This window comes from Gobius niger, assembly GCF_951799975.1.
Source record: "Gobius niger genome assembly, chromosome: 11".
Taxonomy (NCBI): domain Eukaryota; kingdom Metazoa; phylum Chordata; class Actinopteri; order Gobiiformes; family Gobiidae; genus Gobius; species Gobius niger.
Window position 1 is genome coordinate 1081660 of NC_136862.1, and position 17908 is coordinate 1099567.

Sequence of the window (17908 nt, forward strand, 5' to 3'; positions counted from 1 at the left end):
AAGTGCAAAAAAATCAAATCAAAAATGTGACAAAAAAACAAAAAAATGTGACAAAAAAATAAATAAAAATGTGACAAAATTACATAAAAATGTGACAAAAAAATAAATAAAAATGTGATAAAAAAATAAATAAAAATGTGACAAAAAATAAATAAAAATGTGACAAAAAATAATAAAAATGTGACAAAAAATAAATAAAAATGTAAAAAAAAAAATGTGACCAAAAATAATAAAAATGTAAAAAATAAATAGAAAATGTGACAAAAAATAAATAAAAATGTAAAAAAAAATAAAATAAAAATGTGACAAAAAATAAATAAAAACGTGACAAAAAATAATAAAAATGTGACAAAAAAATAAATAAAAATGTGACAAAAAAATGTGACAAAAAATAAATCAAAATGTAAAAAATAATAATAAAAATGTTAAAAAAAAAAAAAAGTAAAAAAAAAAAAAAAAAATGTGACCAAAAATAATAAAAATGTAAAAAATAAATAAAAAATGTGACAAAAAATAAATAAAAATGTAAAAAAAATAAAATAAAAATGTGACAAAAAACAATAAAAATGTGACAAAAAATAATAAAAATGTGACAAAAAAATAAATCAAAATGTAAAAAATAATAATAAAAATGTTAAAAAAAAAAAAAAGCAAAAAAAATAAATAAAAATGTGACAAAAAATAAATAAAAATGTAAAAAAAAAAAAAATAGTGACAAAAAATAAATAAAAATGTGACAAAAAATAAATAAAAATGTGACAAAAAATAAATAAAAATGTGACAAAAAAATAAATAAAAATGTGACAAAAAATAAATAAAAATGTGACAAAAAAATAATCAAAAAGTGACAAAAAATAATAAAAATGTGACAAAAAATAAATAAAAATGTGACAAAAAATAAATAAAAATGTGACTAAAAAATAAATAAAAATGTGACAAAAAATAAATAAAAATGTGACAAAAAATAAATAAAAATGTGACAAAAAATAAATAAAAATGTGACAAAAAATAAATAAAAATGTGACAAAAAAATAAATAAAAATGTGACAAAAAATAAATAAAAATGTGACAAAAAATAAATAAAAATATGACAAAAAATAAAAAAAATGTGACAAAAAATAATAAAAAAGTGACAAAAAATAATAAAAATGTGACAAAAAATAAATAAAAATGTGACAAAAAATAAATAAAAATGTGACAAAAAAATAAATAAAAATGTGACAAAAATTAATAAAAATGTGACAAAAAAACAACAAAAATGTGTCAAACTCTGGCAAATATGAGATGAAAAAGAATGTGAAAAAGTGACAACAACGAGGCAGCAATTTGAGGAAAAGGATCTGTTTTGTGTGTCTTGGCTTTGAGGCGTTACTCAATATGCTGTAAGCGTCAAAAAAATGACAAAAATGTAATAAAAATTTGACAAAAAAAATTACAAATATTGACAAAAAATTACCAAAAAAATTACAAAAAAATTACAAAAAAATTACAAAAAAATTACAAAAAAATTACAAAAAAATTACAAAAAAATTACAAAAAAATTACAAAAAATGACGAAAAAATTACAAAAAATGTGAAAAAAAGTTACAAAAATGAGTTGGATACCCAACAAAAAAATGATAGAAAAACAACCTTATGACGTGAGGAAAAAGATCCTCTCGGTTCAGGCGGGAGTTAAGAGGTTAAGTTCATAAAGTTCCAGGAGAAAACTTAAGTCTTTGTGTCTGAAAAACCGTCATTAAAGAAACAGAAACACAAAAGCAGCTCCTGTGAGTCTCTGGTTTATCCGTATCCGTCACGTGACGCTCTGGCCGCCTGTAGAGGGCAGCAGCGCCGCCGTTTCCTGCGGCGGGAGAAGAAGAAGAATCACTTCCGGTCTGCCGAGGCCGCTGTTAGCCACGTTAGCCACATTAGCCCCGGACATAAACATTCCGCTCCTGTCGGTTTATTTCGGTGTTGTTCTCCTGAAACCTCGGGCTCAGGGAAACGTCCGCCTCTCGCTCTGACGGGGCGACGTTTCGGGCCAAAATGTGACTTTAGGACCTGACGTTTTGCAGTTTGTCCGTTCAGTAAAGGTGAGGTTTTTCTGCAGCGCTAACCCTGCGGCTAAAACACAGAAAAGGGGATTGTTTTAACGTGAGGAAACGTCTGAGTTTAGAGGAAACTGCAGAGGATTCATGTGGGTTAGGGATAAAAAAAGGTTAAAAAGATCCGAGAATATCCGTTTATCCTGAAGCTGCTGCTGCTGCTGTGAGGCTCTGCGTTTACCAAACAAAACAAAGGGTTAAACTGCAGTCATGAGTCCGTGTGGTTGGGGGTAATAGTGTTAACAGTGTCACCAGTTTTAGAGACATGTTCTTACCTGAGCTTAGACGAGTTCATGTGGACCTGTCTGGTCTTCACGCGTGTCCTCAGTCACGTAAACACAGAAGGCGTTAGCATTAGCCTCTCCTCCTCTATAGTGTTAGCATTTAGCCTCTCCTCCTCTATAACGTTAGCATTTAGCCTCTCCTCCTCTATAGCGTTAGCATTAAGCCTCTCCTCCTCTATAGCGTTAGCATTTAGCCTCTCCTCCTCTATAGCGTTAGCATTTAGCCTCTCCTCCTCTATAGCGTTAGCATTTAGCCTCTCCTCCTCTATAGCGTTAGCATTTAGCCTCTCCTCCTGTATAGCGTTAGCATTTAGCCTCTCCTCCTCTATAGCGTTAGCATTTAGCCTCTCCTCCTCTATAGCGTTAGCATTTAGCCTCTCCTCCTCTGTAGTGTTAGCATTTAGCCTCTCCTCCTCTATAGTGTTAGCATTTAGCCTCTCCTCCTCTATAACGTTAGCATTTAGCCTCTCCTCCTCTATAGCGTTAGCATTTAGCCTCTCCTCCTCTATAGCGTTAGCATTTAGCCTCTCCTCCTCTATAGCGTTAGCATTTAGCCTCTCCTCCTCTATAGCGTTAGCATTTAGCCTCTCCCTCTCTCCTCTATAGCTCCAAACCAGGTGAAGATAGAAGCTCCCGAGCTCTTCCACGTTTCACCTGTTTAAATATGGTTACGTGAAGTGTTCCACGGTAAAGTATAATTACACAAAATTAAACATGTGGATTTTCTAAGTTGATAAAAGGGGGGACTATATTGTAAGGCGTAATAATACCAGGAGAAGTTCCACATCCGCGCAGTGATATCTTCACTTTACTGTGCGGACGACAAAGAGCTGCGACAGTTAGGATTATTTTTGTGGTCCTTAGCTTTCAAATGAGACATGACACTGTTGCTCTGCAGTCGAGAAGCTTTTAGATTTGGGTAAAGCCAAACTGGGCAACTCTGTGTCATTTATTTGAGCTGAAACACATCCTGTAATCCTGGACCAACAGAGCCTGGACCTGAAACATGTTTTTGATTCTTTGTTAATCCGTGTTCCGTGTCGGTGGCGTGTTCCATGTTCCGTGTTGGTGGCGTGTCCTGTGTCGGTGGCGTGTCCTGCAGCCCATGATTCAGCTGGAGAAGCCAGTGCTGCCCGGGACCATGCCCGTGGTGTGGCCCACCGTCCTGGACCTGGGCCGCGACGAGTGCAAAAGGATCCTCCGCAAACTCGGTAAGAAACAGATTCAGTCAATGAGGAGCCGATATATCGTCTACACGATCGTATCGAGTCAATGATCAGAGGAGCCGATATATCGTCTACACCGGGGGTCCTCAGACTCTTCACTCTGGGGGCCACATTATTGTTCCTGACTGCGATGGGGGCCGGGCCGGGTCAGCTCTAACATAGGATTGTTTGACTCAGACCAAAACGCCTCTTTGTGAAGTAGAGACGACTCGACTTTATCCGCAAGGCAAGTTTATTTGTAGAGCACAATTCATACACAAGGCAGTTCAAAAGCTTCACAGTTGCATAAATATAAGAAAACAAATACAATCAATAAAAACATCAACATAGAATTAATCAATGACAGTAAGAGGCGAGAGTGTAGATAAAATACTTCAGTCATTTGCATTTTTTAGTCTTGTTTTGACTCGCTCTGTCTGTCCTGTCACAGGATCAACACTTGATTCTGGCTCATGTTTGTTTCACTGTAGTGGTTTTGCAAATATAGTGATCAAGTCTTCACACTAAAAGTTTCCATTTATTTTATATTTTCAAATCAAACATCATCTGTAATGTGACCAAAGTAATAACTTCTTACACTTGTGCTTTACAAGCCTGTTCACAAGCTTCTCAGAGTACTGTCGTCATTATTCATTCTCTCCACACTTCATTTACCACGTGGCTGTAATGTGTTTATATTCTGATCTCTTATGTCAGTGCCCTCTGCTGGACACCTGTGGAATTATTTTATATTGATTCAAATTGCCCCCTAGTGGCTGGAATGAGTAAACTGGTTATTTAGTTAAAATATCCGAACTCCGCACAGGAATGGGCTGAGACTAACTTTTGCTCTACAAGTGGGGGCCGGATTAAATCATCTCGCGGGCCGGATTTGGCCCGCGGGCCGTAGTTTGAGGACCCCTGGTCTACGTGATCGTATCGAGTCAATGATCAGAGGAGCCGATATATCGTCTACTCCAGGGGAGGCAGGTTTTCTTGGCTGAGGCCGATTTTCTTTATTGTAAACAGACCGAGGCTGAAGCCGCTGATTATCAGCCCAAAGTAAAGCACAACACTGAAACATGAGCATCATGAGATAAATGACTGAAAATTGCTTGAATTAAAATTGCTTGAATGAAAGTTCTTGAATAAAAGCACCAATGGAACAAGAATAAAACACACTTGAAATCAGACAAATAATTGTTTTCACTTGAAATGACACAAAATTATCTGAATTAAGAGAATAACGACGACTAGAGGTTTTATTTAAACTAAAACCAGAACAAATCTACTCAAACCTTTGATTTAATCTCTTAATGCAAGTACTATGGTATGGTTTTTATTTAGACAGGGACAGTGCACAATTTAACATTGACCAAAAGGAAAGATGTGCCAGGTTATAGCAAAGATGCTAATTTCCACCTGTAGTCCCTGGGCAGGTTGATGTTACAGTAGAAAATCTGATTTTAAATGTAGATGAGATCCATTGTTGTACATAATATATTATTATATTGACAGTATTTCTCCTTTTTTTTCTCCCATTTAACTCTAATATTGTTAAAAGTACTTTCTGATTTGTGTCATAGTGTTTCTCAAAATCACTTTGAGGGCCAGAGGTTCTGTGCTGTAGGGCCGGATTTGGCCCTCGGGCCTGACGTTGCCGACCCCTGGTCTACACGATCATATCAATGAATCAGTCAATGATCAGAGGAGCCGATATATCGTCTACACGATCGTATCGATAAAGTTACAGTATGGAGTTATGGATTATGGGGAAGCGGAAAAAAAACAAATGTGTAAAGAGTTTTTTCTGCTGTTCAGGACAATAATCTCAGAGACAAAGTATTTTTACAAAACATTTGCATCAAAAAGTGAATTGTCCTGAAATAAAAACACTTTCCACATAAGTTCCTGATTTTTCTCCCTCCTTTTTTTCCCCTAATTTGGAAAAAATGCAAATTCACGATTATCGAGTTTATTTCCAGCGTCGAGAAATGTGGAAAAAATGGAAAAACAAAACAATAACGGGGAAAAAAGGGGAACAAAGTGTAGAGCGTGTGGATCTGCAGCCTGGATCTTGTAGACGAGTCCACTGTTCAGACGGAGCTGTGTAACTGACCGTGTCTCTGATGACATCACCACATTGACCTGGCGGTGACCTCTGTGTGCAGAGCTGGAGGCGTACGCCGGCGTGATCAGTGCGCTCCGAGCCCAGGGAGACCTCACCAAAGACAAGAAGGACCTGCTGGGGGAGCTCACCAAGATCCTGGGGTTGGTCACGCGCTGAAGCTCAGACGTTCCTCGGTTCTTTTGTCTCATCTGTGTCTCTGTCTCCAGCATCTCCACCGAGCGTCACCGCGCTGAGGTTCGCCGCGCCGTCAACGACGAGCGCCTCACCACCATCGCCTACCAGTGAGTTCCACTTCAGCCAGAGAAACTAAGTCAGAAACTAAGTCAGAAACTAAGTCAGAAGCTAAGTCAGAAGCTAAGTCAGAAGCTAAGTCAGAAACTAAGTCAGAAGCTAAGTCAGAAGCTAAGTCAGAAGCTAAGTCAGAAGCTAAGTCAGAAACTAAGTCAGAAACTAAGTCAGAAACTAAGTCAGAAGCTAAGTCAGAAGCTAAGTCAGAAACTAAGTCAGAAGCTAAGTCAGAAGCTAAGTCAGAAGCTAAGTCAGAAGCTAAGTCAGAAACTAAGTCAGAAACTAAGTCAGAAGCTAAGTCAGAAGCTAAGTCAGAAACTAAGTCAGAAACTAAGTCAGAAGCTAAGTCAGAAACTAAGTCAGAAACTAAGTCAGAAACTAAGTCAGAAACTAAGTCAGAAACTAAGTCAGAAACTAAGTCAGAAGCTAAGTCAGAAGCTAAGTCAGAAGCTAAGTCAGAAGCTAAGTCAGAAGCTAAGTCAGAAGCTAAGTCAGAAGCTAAGTCAGAAGCTAAGTCAGAAGCTAAGTCAGAAGCTAAGTCAGAAGCTAAGTCAGAAGCTAAGTCAGAAGCTAAGTCAGAAGCTAAGTCAGAAGCTAAGTCAGAAGCTAAGTCAGAAGCTAAGTCAGAAGCTAAGTCAGAAGCTAAGTCAGAAGCTAAGTCAGAAGCTAAGTCAGAAGCTAAGTCAGAAGCTAAGTCAGAAGCTAAGTCAGAAGCTAAGTCAGAAGCTAAGTCAGAAGCTAAGTCAGAAGCTAAGTCAGAAGCGAAGTCAGAAGCGAAGTCAGAAGCGAAGTCAGAAGCGAAGTCAGAAGCGAAGTCAGAAGCGAAGTCAGAAGCGAAGTCAGAAGCGAAGTCAGAAGCGAAGTCAGAAGCGAAGTCAGAAGCGAAGTCAGAAGCGAAGTCAGAAGCGAAGTCAGAAGCGAAGTCAGAAGCGAAGTCAGAAGCGAAGTCAGAAGCGAAGTCAGAAGCGAAGTCAGAAGCTAAGTCAGAAGCTAAGTCAGAAGCTAAGTCAGAAGCTAAGTCAGAAGCTAAGTCAGAAGCTAAGTCAGAAGCTAAGTCAGAAGCTAAGTCAGAAGCTAAGTCAGAAGCTAAGTCAGAAACAGAGTCCGTTTGCTCGCGGACGCTTCTTCTGTGGCGGCTTTTTGGTTTAGAGCTTCTTCAGTTTACTACATTTCTAACTCACTCTCGATAATCATGTGTAATTCAAATCACAAACCGCCGCGTAATAAAGACGGGAGCCCAAGGACCACTTTTCTGAGGACCACCTGACAGAATCCCACTCCAACACGCCCCCAAAAAACAGCAACATAGGAAGGAACACAGGGTTAATGTCGTCGACTAAAATATTTAGTCTTAATTTTAGTCAAAGTGATATTTTTGTGACTAAAATTGGACTAAAACTAAATGAAAAGTTTCTCATGAGACTAAAACTGTGACTAAAATGTCCAGATGTTTGAGTCGACTAAAATCAGACTAAATAAAAATGAAAAGGAGAGACTAAAATCATCCAAACTTGTATTGAGCGTCTGAAAGAGCCTCAGATCATGTTTAAAGGATCAGCTCTGAGCTTTGTTCATGTGGAGCAGAAACATGAAGCAGAGGAACAACATTAAACATGATTAGAATCAATATTATCAATGCAAAGTCCACTAGATTAGTCTTGAATGTAGTCGACTAAAACTAAAAAATTGAAGATGTTTTTTTGACTAAATCTAGACTAAAGTCGAATTACATTTTCGTCAAAAGACTAAAACTAAATTAAAACATGTTGTCAAAATTAACACTGAAGGATGAGCTAAATGTTTAATATGCAACTGTTTCACGTCAAAAACAAATTATTCAAACACAAATGCAATGATTTGATCAGAAATTCTTCTATGAATTCATTTAATTTGAAAAAGTAAATGTGAATGAGCTGCAGCTTAATATGAACAACAAAACATGTGCAAAAAGCTGCTGTAACTGAAACAGCCTTAATGTCTTTCTAAAGAGCCGGTAGTTTCAAACTGAGGTGGTGGGTTTAGGAAGTCTATAGTTGTAACCATGACAACAATAAAATGCTAAAAATAATGCTGGGGAAAAATGTTCCCCTTAATGTCCAACATCACTGAAACTACTGGGATTTTACACATTAAACAAAAACAATTTCAGTCTCAAACAAACCAGTGCAGAAAACCTGACTTCACAGTTACAGTGTTGGGAAGGACGGTTCTGATTCGGTTCTGTGAAGTGTCAGCCGCGCATCCATGTGCATCATAACAGCTCCAGCTCTGTCCCTCAAACAGGACAGACTTGGCCCTGGTCACCAGTGATGTACCTGAACGTTCATATTTTGGGCGAACGTGAACTGAACGCACAGTGTTACTGCCTGATGAACGACACCATGAACGCCTTCATTCTGGTGTCTGTGAACGGCATTTCCCGTTCTTTTTACGTTCGTTCAATATGGAGCCAGATTTCTTATATCGGTGAATATAAAACCCCGCCACGCCGTCAGAGTTTACCAGCGGTTCTAAACTCTGACGGGTCCGCGGTGTAGCTCACGCTCGCTCAGCCCCCGCGCCAACAGCCCCGACTATGTCCAGTTCTGTGGCGCTGAACTCTGCTGTTTATGGCCCTGGCACAGGCCCTGACATCGGTAACCAGCGGGTCCGCACGGTGCCCGCGAGCAGCCACAGGGTGAGGTTACGAAGCGAGTTTCCCTTTCCCTCTGCTCCGTGCGCACTCATTTGCATAAAGCCACAATGTGGAGTTTTTTAACTACAAATTAGCTCCTACAACAATCTTATTCACATGATTAGTTTACCAAATTAACACAAATGCAATTCAATATTTGTAGCCTCATTTTCCACTAAGAATTTTCCAATTAAACAAAAAAAATAATAATAAAATAATAATAAAATAAAATATGATTAGCAAAGATATCCAAAATCCACTCTGAAAACAGTGACAGGCTGACATGAAATAGCTGCATAACACTAAGTGAGGCCATAATATTTTTGACTCATGGCTGAAGTCAACTTTCTCCAGCTCTCCCAAGGTTGGCAAAAATGCATCTCAAAATACTTAAGATCGTTGCTTTAAGGGGGAAATATACTTCTCACCTTTTTCACCCCGATCCGTTTTCATGCCTGAATAATAGCTCGCAGCAAAAAAATAAAAAAATAAAAAAGAACTATGAACTAGTTCATTTTTGGAACTATGAACGAACTATTTACTTTTAACAATTATGAACTATGAACGAACTAATTCATTTTGAAATTTGTGAACTGAACTTCGAACTAGTTCATGTAGAAAATGAACTTTCCCAACACTGCTGGTCACACTGCGCTGGTTACTCTGAAAGTTTGATCAAACTTTAAGTGATAAGAGTCGGCTCGATTGAGAAAGTCCAGACCCTTATATGAAACACAATGAGCACGAGGGTCTGCCAAAACCAGCCTACTTCAGCCCCATTCATTGTAAAGGTCCCGAGTCCTGTGTGAACCATAATGGCCGCTCTGTTTCCTGCTGCGCTCTTGGGGCGGAGCCTCCACAGGCTTCAGAGCTTGATTGACAGGTGCTGGAGCCAGTAAATGCACTGCAAATGCTTTCAAATTTCAGGCTGATAAACAAAAACTGGCGTGGTTAAGAATATTTAACCTCCCCCTGCGTGGCCACATGCTTTTTAGAAAAGAAAAACTCTTTGGAACCAGATTTTTAAGCCGTTCTTGGGACGTTTGAAGTCCCATTAGAATCAATGATCCCAAGTGGAGTCGCCCCCGGCCACCAGGGGGCAGTGTTACAGCAGTGTCAGCTCCCACCATGAGGACCACAGAGACGCATGTTCCTTCTTTTCTCTGAGCGGCACAAGTCAGTGCAGAGGCCGGGACATGGTGATGAAAACAACAACGACCCACAAAGAGCTGCGCAAAGCTGACAAAAAACAATGAAAAATGTGTGAGAAAGCGACAAAAACGTGACAACAAAAGAGAAGAAGACATGACAAAAATAGCTTTCGAATGCAGGCTGTGAGTTACTGTTGAGAAGCTTTAGATTTGGGTAAAGCCGTAGGAGATGTGTAAAGGTTAGTGCTAGATGTTCTGCTCCGGAGGGACAGTCTGCTGTGAAAACGTGAGATATCATGACACAAATTAAGGTTAGGGCCAGGGAAATGTTTAACCTCTTAACTCCCGCCTGAACCGAGAGGATCTTTTTCCTCACGTCATCACATTTTTTTTCATCATTTTCTTGTTGGGTATTCAACTCATTTTAGTAATTTTTTTGTAATTTTTTATCACATTTTTGTCATTTTTTCGTCCATTTTTAATACATTTTTTGTCACATTTTTGACATTTTTTTTAATCGATTTTTTGTAATTTTTTGTCACATTTTAGTCACATTTTTCGTCAATTTTTAATCATTTTTTTGTCACATTTTTGTCAATTTTTTGTCACATTTTTGTCACTTTTTTCGTCAATTTTTAATCATTTTTTTGTCACATTTTTGTCACTTTTTTCGTCAATTTTTAATCATTTTTTGGTCACATTTTTGACATTTATTTTATCGTTTTTTTGGAATTTTTTGTCACATTTTTGTCATTTTTTCATCCATTTTTAATCAATTTTTTGTCACTTTTTTGTCACATTTTTGTAATTTTTTTGTCACAAATTGTCACATTTTTGCCACTTTTTCATAAATTTTTCGTCACTTTTTTTGTCAATGTTTTCTCACTTTTTTGTCACATTTCCATCATTGTTTTATTGCTATTTTCACAGCTTTTTTCCAGAAGCTTTTGGATTGGGGTAAAGCCAAACTGGAGAAAATGTGCTCGGTTCAGGCGGGAGTTCAGGGGTTAACCTTAAAGATTAGGATTATTTGTATTTTTAGATCTATACAAACTCTCAGCAGACGTCCCTCCGGAGCAGACGATCCAGCGCTGACCCTGTGTAACTGAGGTGTTTTGTTAAAATGGCGTCTCTCCTCGTGCAGCATGTCGGGCCCCAACAGCGGCTCCGAGTGGTCCATCGAGGGGCGTCGCCTGGTGCCCCTGATGCCCCGCCTGGTGCCGCAGACGGCCTTCACCGTCAGCGCCAACGCCGTCGCCAGCGCCGCGGCCAATCAGAACGCCACGCTGCTGCTGCCCGCCCAGACGGGCAACAAGGAGGGTCAGTTTCCATGGTTACAGCTGTTGTCTGTGGCGATTGTGTTGAACCCCGTGTGTGTTTCCCGCAGTGGTGGTGTGTTACTCCTACACCAGCACCACGGGCACCTGCAGCAGCGCCACGGCCGCCGGGGCGGTGATGGGCGCCGCCATGAAGTCGCCCCGACCGCCGAGCCCCTCCTCCAACGTGGTGGTGCTGCCCAGCGGGAGCACGGTCTACGTCAAGAGTGAGTCTCCGGAAACCCAACCCAGACCAGTTTAACCTTTGACCTCCACTTTCCCCGAGCTCTTTCCTCGCCATGATGTCACCGATGCTTTTACGTAGGGCTGTGCAATTAATCGAAATTCAATTACGATTTCGATTATTACACTAGACGATCACAAAAATAGCATAATCGAGAACAAACGATTATTAAGGATGCCCTCCCGCTCGTCCATCCAAAGCGCAAAAAGTCCGTCCTGGCGCTGTGTGGGCGCGGCTGATCAGCTGAAACACCAGCGCAGCGACAGAACTGTGAATAATATTGTACAAATATTTCTTATACCTAACTCTTGAAATAACGCCACTGTTAAGAGCTCACCTTGTGCTGAAGGAGAACAGCTGCTTTAGAAGCCTCGACATCCTTTGCTCAGGCACTGGTTTAGTTTAGTAGAAAAAACTGAAACTCTTCTTCAGGAGCAGATCAAGGAGCTCAAACAAACTCTTATTACTTCAGCTGCTGAGATGTTTCTGTTTCCTTCGTATTTCACTAAAGGCTCAGGCTTTGGTCTGACATATAAAAACATTAGCGCTGTGTGATGATGTCATCAGGCCGCTCTGTTGGACAGGTGTGAGGGCTGGCCAGCAGGGGGCAGGTGTCCCTATATAATTAGTTTAGAAACTGAACATATTAAAAAGTAAAAAATAAAAAATAAAGGTTTTTATTGTCCAATGAAAAAGTAGTCCATAGTTGTTTTTTTTAAAATAATAATAAAAATGAATAAATAAAACAAAGATTTTTTTTTTAAGGGAACAAATAATTGTTTGAATAATCGTGATTTCAATTATTACTAAAATAATCATGATTATTATTTTTTCTATAATCGAGCAGCCCTACTTTTACGGCTCGGTTTTTGTCGTTTTCCGTCACTTTTTTATCCCGTTCTCGTTGCGTCTTTGTTTCCAGCGAGGCAGGAAGAAGCGAAACCTCGGCCCCGTGAGGTTCAGTCGTCGCAGCAGCTCAGACTTCAATTCTGATTCGATCAGTTTGACCTACAGGGGTGTAAGGTCAAATGAATGAATGTCATTATTTCTGCATTAAAGCAGCGCTAAGTAACGTGTTTACCTTAATAACTCCTCCCCGTCGTCCCTGTGGGGGAAATACAAGTGTTTATGGGATGATTGGAGGGTCTTTCATCGCCCCCTGGTGTCACCGGTGCGGAGAAAGCAATACACACTAATGTAATCACGAAGAAGAAGCTAACATGCTAACGGGCAAAGCTAACTGCGGCTAACGTCACTTTAAACAGTATTTACAGCTAAGTTTGAGTTAAAAAAACATTTTTTCCGTTGTATAATTGGATGAATAATATCCCTCTCTCCCTTCACCTTTCCTGTCAGTGAAGTATTTATTCTCCAAGACAATTAATACGTTAAAAAAACGTAACTTGCTACGACACCTGCAGTCGCACCTATGGCCTCTAGGGGGAAGAGTTACTGCTTTAATGGAGTCGGGGAAAGCTGCAGACCGTGACAGTGCGCCCTCTGCTGGATAAGCTGGATCTAGACCGATCAGCGTTAGGAAGGCTGATGCTGATCTACTTCACACGTGAGGAGTCGGCGAGTTATTTAAATGTTTCCATGAAAACAAAACAAAAGTGTTTTGAACACGTTTGGAAAGAACGATCCTAATCCTAACGATTTTAAACTACATTTAACAATAATTGTAAAACATAAATTAATATTTATGTTTACAACATATATAACAAATACCGTCGTGGATCTGCTCGTACCAGCAGAGGGCGCACTATCACCATCGTGGATCTGTCTCGGCTCCGGGTCTGCAGCTTCATATTTCTGCATGAATGAGGCGTTTAAACTGTTTTTATTAAACAGTTTAATTAAACAGTTTAACCCCTTAACTCCCACCTGAACCGAGCACATTTTCCCCAGTTTGGCTTTACCCCAATCCAAAAGCTTCTGGAAAAAAGGTGAGAAAATAGCAACAAAACTGAGACGAAAACAATGATGGAAATGTGACAAAAAAGTGACAAAAAATTGATGAAAAAGTGGCAAAAATGTCACAAAAAAATGACAAAAATGTTACAAAAAATGACAAAAAAATTATGAAAAAATGACAGAAATGTGACAAAAATGTGATAAAAAAAATTGACAAAAAATGACAAAAAATGACAAAAATGTGACAAAAAAATGACAAAAATGACAAAAATGTGACAAAAAATGACAAAAATGTGACAAAAAAATGACAAAAAAAATTTGAAAAAGTGACAGAAATGTGACAAAAATGTGATAAAAAAAATTGACAAAAAATGACAAAAAAGTTACAAAAATGAGTTGTATACGAGCGATCGCGATGTCGTCTCATCCGTTGGCCGTGGTCGGCATTTTACATTTTCGTATTTGATAAACATTTTATTAAAATCCTATAATCAGCAAAAACAATGTCCATAAACAGGGCGTTGCTTCTCTTTCGCTGTAACAGATCATTTTATAAAACCGAGTTAGACCTGTCTGCATCAGCTGCCGACCATTCACCAAAACATCCGGCCAAAATTGCCGGAAACAATAACAGCGATCGCTCGTATACCCAACAAAAAAATGATGGAAAAAAAATCTGACGTGAGAAAAATCCTCTCGGTTCAGTCGGGAGTTAAGAGGTTAATTAAACAGTTTAATGAAACAGTTTGATTCCATTTTCCATGCTGTGATGCTGTGATGCTGCGATGCTGGAGTTAATCTGAGCGTGATGACCTGAGCGTGATGACCTGAGCGTGATGGATTCCTCTCCGTGTTCCTCTCAGGCGTGAGCTGCTCCGACGAGGACGAAAAGCCCCGTAAGCGGCGCCGGACCAACTCGTCGAGCTCGCCGCCCGTGGTCCTGAAGGAGGTGACGAAGGCGTCTCCGCCCGTCGCCAAGAGCCTGAGCTCCATCGGCGCCGTGCCCGTGAGCGGCAGCCCCAAGATGAGCAACATCATGCAGAGCATCGCCAACTCTCTGCCCCCTCACCTGTCGCCCGTGAAGATCACCTTCACCAAGCCCTCGCTGCAGACCACCAGCGCCACCACGCAGAAGGTCAGTGTTACTACAGACCACCAGCGCCACCACGCAGAAGGTCAGTGTTACTACATGATAAAAATTTGACAAAAAAATGAAGAAAAAAAATGACAAAAAAATTGACAAAAAAATGACGAAAAAATGACAAAAAATTGATAAAAATTTGACAAAAAAATGGACAAAAAATATGATAAAAATTTGACAAAAAAATGACGAAAAAATGACAAAAAATTGACAAAAAAATTGACAAAAAAATGAAGAAAAAAAATGACGAAAAAATTAAAAAAATGCGGAAAAAAATTGACTAAAAATTTGACAAAAAATGACAAAAAAATTGACAAAAAATGACAAAAAAATTGACGAAAAAATGACGAAAAAATGACAAAAAATTGATAAAAAATTGACAAAAAAAGAAAAAAAAACACGAAAAAAATTACAAAAATTTGGAAAAAAATTGACTAAAAATTTGACAAAAAATGACAAAAAAATTGACAAAAAATGACTAAAAATTGACAAAAAAATGACGAAAAAATGACAAAAAATTGATAAAAATTTGATTAAAAAAAAATCTAAAAAATGAAAAAAAACATGACGAAAAAATGACAAAAATGTTACTACAGACCACCACCACACAGAAGGTCAGTGTTACTACAGACCAGCGCCACCACACAGAAGGTCAGTGTTACTACAGACCAGCACCACCACGCAGAAGGTCAGTGTTACTACAGACCACCAGCGCCACCACGCAGAAGGTCAGTGTTACTACAGACCAGCACCACCACGCAGAAGGTCAGTGTTACTACAGACCAGCACCACCACGCAGAAGGTCAGTGTTACTACAGACCACCAGCGCCACCACACAGAAGGTCAGTGTTACTACAGACCAGCACCACCACGCAGAAGGTCAGTGTTACTACAGACCACCAGCGCCACCACGCAGAAGGTCAGTGTTACTACAGACCAGCACAATCACGCAGAAGGTCAGTGTTACTACAGACCACCACCACACTCTGACCCTGTTCTTCTCCTCAAAATGTGACAAACAAAATGACAGAATTGTGATAAAAATTTGACGAAAAAATGACAAAAATTTGACAAAAAAAATTACGAAAATGTGACAAAAAATTTGACAAAAAAATGACAAAAAAATGACATAAATGTGACAAAAAATGGACTAAAAAATGACAGAAATTTGATGGAAAAATGATGAAAAAATGACAAAAAATTGACGAAAAAATTACAAAAAATTGACAAAAAAATTATAAAAAAATTACGAAAAATGGACGAAAAAATTACACAAATTTGACAAAAATTCGACAAAAAAAGGCCAAAAATGTGATAAAAAAATGTCAAAAAAATGACGAAAAAATGACAAAAATGTGATAAAAATGTTACTACAGACCAACACCACCACACAGAAGGTCAGTGTTACTGATCTTGAAGGTCCTCTGACCCGGTTCTCCTCCTCTGACCCGGTTCTTCTCCTCTGACCCGGTTCTTCTCCTCAAAATGTGATAAAAAAAATTGACAAAAATGTGACAAAATATGACAAAAAAAACGACAAAAAATTGACGAAAATGTGAAAAAAAAATTGACAAAAAAATGATGAAAAAATGACGAAAATGTGAAAAAAAATTGACAAAAAAATGATGAAAAAATGACGAAAATGTGAAAACAAAATTGACAAAAAATGTGATAAAAATGTGACAAAAAATTTGGCAAAAAATGACGAAAATGTGATAAAAATTTGAGAAAAAAATGACGAAAAAATGACAGAAATGTTATAAAAATTTGACAAAAAATGACAAAAATGTGACAAAAATGTTACTGCAGACCACCAGCACAACTACACAGAAGGTAAGTGTTACTGATCTTGAAGGTCCTCTGACCCGGTTCTCCTCCTCTGACCCGGTTCTCCTCCTCTGACCCGCTTCTCCTCCTCTGACCCTGTTCTTCTCCTCCTCCTCTGTTCCCTCCTCTGACTCTGTTCTCCTCCTCTGACTCTGTTCTTCTCCTCTGACACGGTTCTTCTCCTCTGACCCTGTTCTTCTCCTCCTCTGACTCTGTTCTCCTCCTCTGACCCTGTTCTTCTCCTCTGACCCGCTTCTCCTCCTCTGACCCGGTTCTCCTCCCCGTTGTCCAGGTGATCATCGTGACCACGTCTCCGAGCTCCTCCTTCGTCCCGAACATCTTGTCGAAGTCTCACGGCCACGGCGGCGTCTCCAAGCTCTGCTCCACCGGCGTGCTGACTCCGCCCACCCACAAGCAGACCGTGGTGTTCCCGGCCAGCACCGTCGCCGTGACGACCGTGGTCTCCTCCTCGCCCTCCGTGCTCATGTCCACCATGGCGCCGTGTAAGGAATCCAGGGGTTTAGCTCTGAACTCCCGCCTGTTTCCTCACGTCATCACACTTTTATTCCATCATGTTTTTGTTGGGCATTCAACTCATTTTTGTAGCTTTTTTGTAAATCAAATTTTTGTCATTTTTTGTCACATTTTTATCACATTTTTGTCATTTTTTTGTCACATTTTTTGTCATTTTTTTGTCATTTTTTGTCAAATTTTTATAAATTTTTTGTCATTTTTTTGTCAAATTTGTATCACATTTTTGTCACATTTTTGTATTTTTTTAAAAATTTTTGTCACATTTTTTATCAATTTTTTGTCATCTTTTTGTTTTGTTTTTTGTCAAATTTGTATCACATTTTGTCACATTTTTGTCATTTTTTCGTCAATTTTTTAATCAAATCTTGGTGTTTTTTTTGTCACATTTTTGTCATTTTTTGTTACATTTTTGTAATTTTTTTGTAATTTTTGTCACATTTTTTATATTTTTTTTGTCATTTTTTGTTACATTTTTATCAAATTTTTGCCTTTTTTTGTCACATTTTTGTCAAATTTTTTAGCAAATTTTTGTCATTTTTTTGTGACATTTTTGCCACTTTTTCGTCAATTTTCCGTCATTTTTTGTCACATTTTTGTCATTTTTTGTTACATTTTTGTAATTTTTTTGTAATTTTTGTCACATTTTTTATATTTTTTTTGTCATTTTTTGTTACATTTTTATCAAATTTTTGCCTTTTTTTGTCACATTTTTGTCAAATTTTTTAGCAAATTTTTGTCATTTTTTTGTGACATTTTTGTCATTTTTTGTCACATTGTTTATAAATTTTTTGTCATTTTTTGTCACATTTTTTATCACATTTTTGTCATTTTTTTGTCATTTTTAGTCAATTATTTGTCAATTTCTTGTCAATTTTCCGTCATTTTTTTTGTCAAATTTGTATCAAATTTTTTTAAAATTTTTGTCACATTTTTTATCAATTTTTTGTCATCTTTTTGTTACATTTTGTCACATTTGTGTCATTTTTCGTCACATTTTTTAATCAAATTTCTGTGATTTAAAAAAATTACTAAAATATGACAAAATATTTTAGTAATTTTTAAAAAAATGTCACATTTTTTATAATTTTTTGGGTCATTTTTTGTCACATTTT

The 17908-nt window shown here is 38.1% G+C and overlaps 1 protein-coding gene across 1 annotated transcript in view; it reads left to right on the top strand.

Annotated features, from left to right (window-relative positions):
- The first annotated feature begins 1862 nt into the window (after positions 1–1862).
- Positions 1863–17908, top strand: part of emsy (EMSY transcriptional repressor, BRCA2 interacting) — a 58623-nt gene continuing 42577 nt past the window's right edge. The window contains 8 exon segments of the mRNA XM_079567039.1: positions 1863–2075; positions 3474–3582; positions 5748–5847; positions 5914–5988; positions 10965–11140; positions 11208–11363; positions 14158–14429; positions 16555–16765. Of these exon segments, the coding sequence (XP_079423165.1) occupies positions 3477–3582; positions 5748–5847; positions 5914–5988; positions 10965–11140; positions 11208–11363; positions 14158–14429; positions 16555–16765 (1096 nt within the window). The 5' untranslated portion in view covers positions 1863–2075; positions 3474–3476.